This window comes from Nothobranchius furzeri, chromosome 6 (assembly GCF_043380555.1).
Source record: "Nothobranchius furzeri strain GRZ-AD chromosome 6, NfurGRZ-RIMD1, whole genome shotgun sequence".
NCBI lineage: Eukaryota > Metazoa > Chordata > Actinopteri > Cyprinodontiformes > Nothobranchiidae > Nothobranchius > Nothobranchius furzeri.
Genome location: NC_091746.1, coordinates 30,220,146 through 30,228,013, shown reverse-complemented (window position 1 = coordinate 30,228,013; position 7,868 = coordinate 30,220,146). Strand labels below are relative to the sequence as shown.

Genomic DNA, 7,868 nt, shown 5'->3' with positions numbered 1-7,868 from the left:
TGCAAAGCTCAGATTTCCAGGAACTGACCTCTGTCACCTTTTGAACCTCTGTGACCCTGAGCTCCAGGAGAGCCTCGTTCACCTGCATCCAGACACAAACAACCTCCTTAAAAACGGAAAAATTGATATGAAAACAATTTTCCTGAAGACGTTTCTGATTTATCCATGGTTCTCGACCGGAAAAGGGTGGCTTGCCAACTCCGGGTCGGGGGAGAGGTCCTACCTCAAGTGGAGGAGTTTAAGTATCTCGGGGTCTTGTTCACGAGTGAGGGTAGGAGGGATCGGGAGATCGACAGGCGGATTGGTTCGGCGTCTGCAGTGATGCGGACGCTGAGCCGATCTGTCGTGGTGAAGAGGGAGCTGAGCCAGAAAGCCAGGCTCTCGATTTACCGGTCCATCTACGTCCCAATCCTCACCTATGGTCATGAGCTTTGGGTAATGACCGAAAGAACGAGATCGCGGATACAAGCGGCCGAAATGAGTTTCCTCCGTAAGGTGGCCGGGCTCAGCCTTAGAGATAGGGTGAGGAGCTCGGACATTCGGGAGGGACTCGGAGTAGAACCGCTGCTCCTCCGGATTGAAAGGAGTCAGTTGAGGTGGTTTGGGCATCTGGTCAGGATGCCTCCTGGACGCCTCCCTGGGGAGGTGTTTCGGGCATGTTCTGCCGGCAGGAGGCCCCCGGGTCGACCCAGGACACGTTGGAGAGGTTACATCTCCAATCTGGTCCGGGAACGCCTTGGGGTCCTGCCGGAGGAGCTGGTGGAGGTGGCCGGGGAGAGGACGGTCTGGAGCTCCCTAGTTGGGATGCTGCCCCCGCGACCCGGACCCGGATAAGTGGAGGAAGACGACGACGACGTTTTTGATTTCTCAGCTAAATGGTTTTAAGGTTTCACCTTTAGCTCCTTTGGGTCCAGGATTTCCAGGTGGTCCAACGATGGCGCCATGTGCTGAAGAAGATAAACCTAATTATTACTAAATAGTTTTCTTTGTCTCATGTGGACAGACATGGCCGTTACCTTTGATGTAGTCCATCATGTCGACCATGTTGGCGTGAGAACCAAATAGCCGATTCTTTCCTGGGGAGCCTGGAGGTCCAGGTGGACCGGGAGGTCCCTGGATGTAACGCCCATGGTTCTGCTTGAGGTCTGCAGGAGGAAAAATACCAATTTAAACTCAACATCAGAGGGTTATGGCTTTGTTGTGGGGTTCAGATTCTCACCCTGGATGAACTCCAATAGATCTGTGGCATTTTCTTGAAAACCAAAGGGTCCACCTAATCCTGGTGGACCTGGAGGTCCAGGTGGTCCTGGAGGGCCTTTGAAGATCTGGCTGTTATAGTCCTTCATGATGTCGTCCAGAACACCGTGGGCTGCAGATAAACGGTTACAACTTAGAACAAAAATCAAATGTATTCAAGTGGGTATTAAAGGGATACTATGCAACTTTCATATTTAAATCATTTTCTTGAGTCAGTTTGTGCTAAAATGACCCTTTACAGAGTTAATGACATGTCACTCAGACTCCAGCGCCCCCTGTGGCCAGAATACCGCACTTGCAGCTTCAGAGTGCCTGGAGTCTGTTTCCAGCACATTTCCTGCATGTTTTAGATCATGAACCCAGCTGTTTTGTTTTGTTTAGTGATGAATCGCTTCTGTAGAAGCTAATGAAGGCTGAGGAGACATTTCAGCATTTAGAAGGTGTTAAAAAGACGAGCGCACAGCGACAAAATAAGTTTCACTTTTGGTTTAACTAACTGGACACTAGGGGGCGCTAAAAGCAAGGCAAAACTGCCAAGTCTCCTATTTTTGTAAAGGTTCAAAGACCAAAGAAAGTGGTGTCCTGAAGGCCCCATAGCTCCCCCCGATGGACAGCAGAGTACATGCATGTCGCACCGATGGAAATGTGCTGCCGTATCTGTTTTTTGTTCCAGTGAGATTTTTGTAATTTAATATTTAAAAACATTGTTGCACTAATGTGGATCAGAGTCATAACTGATTATAGGAATAAAACATGCTTCCTGTTTTCACTGGTTGTTAAAGTTAAAAACAGTAGAAGCTCAAACGCACCTCTGATGAGAACCCCCCCCCCCCCACACACACACACACACACACACACACACACCGCGTTGTGTCTAATTCCCACCAACTTTTGATGTAATCAGTAACTTTTCCCGCCACAAGGGACAAGTCAACAGAGTCTGGGCTCCACTCAGTGACACCTGGCTCTCCTTTGTGTCCTGGGGGTCCAGGAGGACCTTGACCAGGAAGTCCAAACATGGCACCGCTCCAACCGTCTTTACCAGCTAGAGTTTAAAATATGATACTGAAACGTCATCATCAATCATCCAAGTTAAAAAGTTAAATACGCAACACACACACACACACACACACACACACACACACACACACACACACACACACACACACACACACACACACACACACCAGTGTTCAGACCTCAGACTAGTGAAGGACTCCGAGTTCTCAGTCTCAAATACTCAGAAATACATTTAGACTCACTCCTGAGGTATTCTTGTCTTTCCGCCCTCGGCAGCTCTCCGTTAGGATGGTCTGTGAAGGAGACGAGTGACCCGGTGGAACCAGGGGGGCCCTCGGGTCCAGGGGGCCCTTGGGGGCCCTCAGGTCCCCTGGAGACAACACCTGCAGCAAATCACTTATCTCATTATGAAGAAATTTCAAAGTCTAATACAGCTTTTATTTCTAATTCATCCTGAGAACTTCCTCAGAACTAGACCAGGATCTGGAGTGGTCCTAAGTCTGGACCAGAAACAGGAGTAGTCCGCTCAGAGACCCTCAGAGGGCTGAATGTCTGCAAACCAAAGAGCTGAAAAGAACTGGACCAGAACTCTTCCAGAATCTCAGATCTGGTCTACCAAAGTTAGAGTTTCTCCTGTTGAATGAGGTTCTGATGGAATCAGGTGGAATCAGTTCTTCAGCTGCTGCTTCTGCATCTTATCTTGGTTTAAACGTTTTCATGTTCTCAGATGGACCTTCTCTCCAGGACCTGATTGGTGTTAACCAGTCTGGGTTTGTGGACCTCTCACCAGATGTTTTTATTTTTAAAGTAATTATTTCTTCGGGGTTCTCTTCAGACTCACTCTGCAGGTAGTTGAGGAGATCTGAGCTCACATAGCTTCCAAATGCTGGTGATCCAGGAGGTCCAGGAGGACCCTCTGGCCCAGGAATTCCAGGAGGTCCAGGAGGGCCTGGAGGTCCCACAAGCGAATGAAATCCAGCTAAATTGGGATTGGAGACAAGCTTCTATCAGTAGAGTCAGGAGGGACTAGCAGGAAACAGGGTGTTGGTTCTACTGGGTGGATTTGTTTCAGTTTAAAATGAGAACTCTCGTGAGTTTCTTACTTGCTAACAAGTTTCCAGGAGGTCCAGGAGGTCCAGGGGGTCCAGGAAGCCCAGTGGAACCCAACAGGCCCCTTTCTGAAAACAGAGGTGTCGTAAAATTAAACATTCTTGGTTCTGAAGATCTTGAGATGTTCCTGTAACGCTCACCGTTCATGAGAGCGTAGACACGTTCAGCCACATCCTGGGTGTTAAAGGGGTAGCTGCCAAAACCTGGGGCTCCAGGAGGTCCTGGTGGGCCAGGTGGACCTGTGAGATAGGCCCTTACATCTTCTCCTAGACACAATCAAGAGGTTCAGAAGATATGGACAGATGTGTTCCAGAACCAGGAGTAACAAACTGGACACTCACGCTGCAGCAGACTGATGATGTCACTGACAGAGACAGATCCAGGTGGACCAGGAGGACCAGGAGCTCCAGGACCTGAACCTGGAGGGACACATCATTGCTTTTAACAAACAGACGTCCTGCATAAAACCAGTTAGAAGATAGATGAGAGATGATGCTAGTTTTACTCTGAATGTAGGCGATGACTCGACTGGCGACATCATCTACTAGTCCATCTTCTGATCCTGGTTCCCCAGGTGGACCTGGAGGTCCAGGGGGTCCAGCCAGGTACTGTCTGATGCCATCACCTACAGTTGGCAGATAACCAACGTTAGCTCCTCCCTTCATCGTTGACTCATAAATAATGTTGAGTAAAACCCAGAGAAACCCACTCTGGAGGTAGTCTGAGATGTACTGTCCCACGAGGGGGGAATCACCTCCAGGCGGACCTGGTGGTCCAGGAGGACCAGGTGGTCCTGGAATATATGAGCTAGCTGAAACCAAACAGAAACCATCTCACAGGAAGTGTCTCCATAATCCGCTGTTTCGTAAAGGATTTAAAATCACCACCAGGTGTCGACACTCGGAAAAATCTGCAAAACCTTTTGTATCAAATTCAGTACAAATGTTATTAATTTGATGTTATATATACGTTAATATTCACGTTCATGTTTATATTTTATAGAAATATTTATTTGTTAATAAATACTCCTTAACATTTGGATTCAAACACAAAATAATGTATTTCCATCATTGAGTGGACTCTTACATACCGTAAATCCTCTAATACAGGCCAGGGCCTGTATTTGACTCAAGCTCATCAAGCTCCAGGCCTTTATTGGAAGGAGGGCCAGAATTAGAGTCAGGCCTCAATTTCTATTTGAGCAAAATGAACTAATGGTTCGTTGGAGTTTTTGACAATTAAAATTGCGCCCACATTTTCAAAGTTAAACACATTTCTTTTAACAACGGTAGTTTCTGCTTCAGCCCTCCCCCCCCTCCCCCTGCTTCAGCCCTCCCCCCCCTCCCCCTGCGCAGCGGCTGCAAACTCACTGATGCGCCTGCAGCCTCTCGGAGTTCCTGCTGCTCTAAACATTAAAATAATGATTTCATTTTCTGTTCCTCACTTCTGATTACCTTCAGTGGTGTCTGTTTGTTGCAACCAGCAGGTACAAAAACTAACTTGTTTTTATTTGACTATTTTTCTGTCCTGCCTGTTTATTATCTTCCTGCATCTCCTCTCAGTCCTAAAGAGAAACTGCTACCTGGGTTCATATATATTCACCTTATGAGTTACCTTTGAGCTGCAGTTCTAAAAGATCTACCGACCGCTAAAACAGCGGAGTGCTCGCCGGCCACATCAGTGAGGTGCGTCACCGAGGACAAAACAGGTGATGCGCCCCGATCCACAGCAGCGAAACGCATCAGGCACAAATAAAAGAATAAAAGACAGAAAACATAAAAGGAAATGAGCCGACATGAACGATCACGTGTTAAATTAGTGTTTGAGGTGGCGACACCTGATTTGATAATGTTACTGTGGCCGTGCTCAGGACGCAGATGTCTGGAGCGCGTCAACAATCAGCTTTGCATGCACAAGCTGGTTAAGGTTAGGATGGGGGTGAGGGGAAGGTTAAATTGCAAGAGGGTAAAGGTCACAATTTGGTTAAATGTCCGTTTTACGGCGGGTGTCAGTACCGACGCTCTGGCACAGCGCGTTGCCCCCCCCCCCCCCCCCCCCCCCCCCGACGCGCAGGAGCTTGTCACCTGCTGACAGCAGGTTGCTGTCTTTTCCGTGGACTGCATCTTGCCGGTCATTATCATGTGACAGCGACTAGTCGATGACAGGCATAACAAGTCACTATAGAGCGGTGAAGTCGACTAGTGACTAGTTCATACAACCCCTGCTACTGCTCCCCAGAGTGTTCTGCAGCATAATCAGCACATTCTCTTTGAACTTGATATCAAATTTTCGCCTCCTCTTCGTCTCTGCACGGTTAAAGTTACCCTCGCGGTCTATCACTGGCAAATCAAAAGTGAGACGATGACACAACCGCCCCCCGTACTTGCTTGTTACCACATTCCACCCGGCCACAATAAGAGACCGGCCATTATTCACCTCCGCCGACTCCGACACCGGCCAAAATATGATACCCGGCCGTTAATTAAATACAGGCTAATATTAGAGGATTTACGGTAAACTGGGGGTGGTGCTACTAACGGCCACCAGATGGAAGCAGAAACATCTACAGCTGGCTCCATAGGAACCAACATGGTGGGAGCCAAACATGTCACATCACTGAGTAAATCTATAGAGGCGGACCTCAGAAGCTGATTGGTTGAGTCAGATTTTAATCCTAAAACAAGGAGAGTTGAACGTAGAATTTATTTTAAAGGTTTAAAGCCGAAGTCAGTAAAAATCCAAATGTTTTGTTTGCTTACCTTGACCTGGTTCACCTGGAAGACCAGGCTGACCCGGCTCACCTGGAAAAACAAAACAAACCCTGATTCCACATGGTCATGGACCATAAAGCCTGGATGTTTAAGATATTCTCCCACCTTGGTATCCCTGTGGACCTTCATCACCTAAAACAAACGAAAAATGTTTTAGTGAACTTGGATCTCCTGGATCCAGACAGGTGTTGGACCTGATCTCTGTTACCTGGTGGACCCTGTGGGCCTGGAGGTCCTGGAGGTCCAGGTGGTCCAGCAAAGAAGGTTTCTACGCCACAGCAAAGAGACAAGAACAAAACTGTCATTCAAAGACATGCTGTGGACCTGAAGTCCATTTGAAGGGGACGTTTTTCTCACCCACCTGATGTGGGCACAAAGCTGCCAGGTTCTCCTTTCTCTCCTGGAGGTCCAGGAGCACCAACACCTGTGAAGATAAAATGTGGACCCAGATCAGAAACAGAGAAGTTGAACTTTAACCCTGACAGTAGTTGGATCTGTAGTTTTGTGTTCACGGAGAACAAATTAGGTCTACCTGGGTCTCCAGGAGGACCTCTGCGGCCCGGTGGACCTTGTTTACCATCACCTGAAAAACATTAAAGTGAGGCTTAGCTTCCTCTGAGCTGCTGTGCCTGGAGATCAACCTTCTACCTGATAAATAGCTTTAAACATACCAGAAGGGCCCTGAGGTCCAGGTTCTCCTGGAGTCCCTGGGGGTCCTGCTGGGCCAGGAGACCCAGTCCCTGAAGAGGAGAGGGATTAATGCAAACAAGGAAATCTTCTCTGACGTGATGCTACCACCGGATGTTTACAAAGTCTGGATTAAAGAACGGCTGGTTCTGCTGGTACCCGGCTCTCCACGTGGACCTTGCTCTCCTTTGTCTCCTCTCTCCCCACGATCTCCTTTAGAACCTAATAATTGAAATCACAGTGTCATGGTTTTTCTTCATCTCAGATGCTTAAGAAGGACCAACGGCCTGGAGTTACCTGGTTGTCCTGGAACACCAGCAGGACCAATGGGACCAGATAAACCAGGAAGTCCTGAAGGACCTGGAGGTCCAGCTGGCCCCGGAGGTCCAGGGATGGCCACGGTATCAGAATTAACTACAAAACCCAGGAGAGACAGAAACAAGGTCCACTAAAATCCAGAGCAGCTCAAAAAACATCTGGTGGTCGGAATCGACCGGATCTATCTAAATCTGGGATTGGCCAGTCAGGAGTGTTTCTGAATGCATCATCATCGTCATGCAGGGTCACAGCTGTACGGAAGTCACACATCAGTACCGGGTCTTTAGACCAGACTCCAAGCATCGCTGCTTTCATCAGAAACGTTCCAGTACTTACTCGGACCGACGACTTTCCCAGGTGATCCCGGTTCACCTGAAGGACAAAACCAGGTTTGATCTCAGGATGAAACAACAACTTTAACTCTGATTCAGACTAAAACATCGTTAAATAAAACAGCAGAAGTGTCTGAGTGAGGTTTCTGGTGTTCATGGAGTTATTTCTAGTATGTCTTGTTGGTTGAGAAGATCAGCAGCTTCACCTTTCCCACCAGGCTGGCCCGGACTTCCTGCAACACCTGCACGAAGAAACAAGTAAAGAAAAATCCTGAAACATCTGAACTTGAACCTGAAGTGAACCAGATTTTTTTTATCAGGGTTTGGTATTCCACCTGGAGGTCCCTGCAGGCCAGGAGAACCTGGAAAACGC

General features: G+C 48.1%; 1 protein-coding gene across 4 annotated transcripts in view; it reads right to left on the bottom strand.

The window, feature by feature from the left end:
* LOC107394291 (collagen alpha-1(XVII) chain) overlaps positions 1–7,868 on the bottom strand; it is a 33,948-nt gene that overhangs the window by 463 nt on the left and 25,617 nt on the right. For 3 of the 4 annotated variants that reach the window (XM_070552110.1, XM_070552111.1, XM_070552112.1), the window contains 23 exons: positions 7,831–7,857; positions 7,702–7,737; positions 7,500–7,535; positions 7,143–7,259; positions 7,005–7,067; positions 6,830–6,898; positions 6,691–6,741; positions 6,520–6,582; positions 6,367–6,426; positions 6,264–6,290; positions 6,147–6,188; positions 4,097–4,198; positions 3,893–4,012; positions 3,729–3,806; positions 3,528–3,653; positions 3,381–3,455; positions 3,119–3,256; positions 2,520–2,660; positions 2,147–2,302; positions 1,220–1,369; positions 1,017–1,145; positions 894–947; positions 29–82 (listed from right to left, as the gene is read on the bottom strand). In XM_070552110.1, the coding sequence (XP_070408211.1) occupies positions 29–82; positions 894–947; positions 1,017–1,145; positions 1,220–1,369; positions 2,147–2,302; positions 2,520–2,660; positions 3,119–3,256; positions 3,381–3,455; positions 3,528–3,653; positions 3,729–3,806; positions 3,893–4,012; positions 4,097–4,198; positions 6,147–6,188; positions 6,264–6,290; positions 6,367–6,426; positions 6,520–6,582; positions 6,691–6,741; positions 6,830–6,898; positions 7,005–7,067; positions 7,143–7,259; positions 7,500–7,535; positions 7,702–7,737; positions 7,831–7,857 (1,914 nt within the window). The remainder of the gene's footprint in view (positions 1–28; positions 83–893; positions 948–1,016; positions 1,146–1,219; positions 1,370–2,146; positions 2,303–2,519; positions 2,661–3,118; positions 3,257–3,380; positions 3,456–3,527; positions 3,654–3,728; positions 3,807–3,892; positions 4,013–4,096; positions 4,199–6,146; positions 6,189–6,263; positions 6,291–6,366; positions 6,427–6,519; positions 6,583–6,690; positions 6,742–6,829; positions 6,899–7,004; positions 7,068–7,142; positions 7,260–7,499; positions 7,536–7,701; positions 7,738–7,830; positions 7,858–7,868) is intronic. The other variant, XM_070552113.1, reaches the window with a different exon arrangement.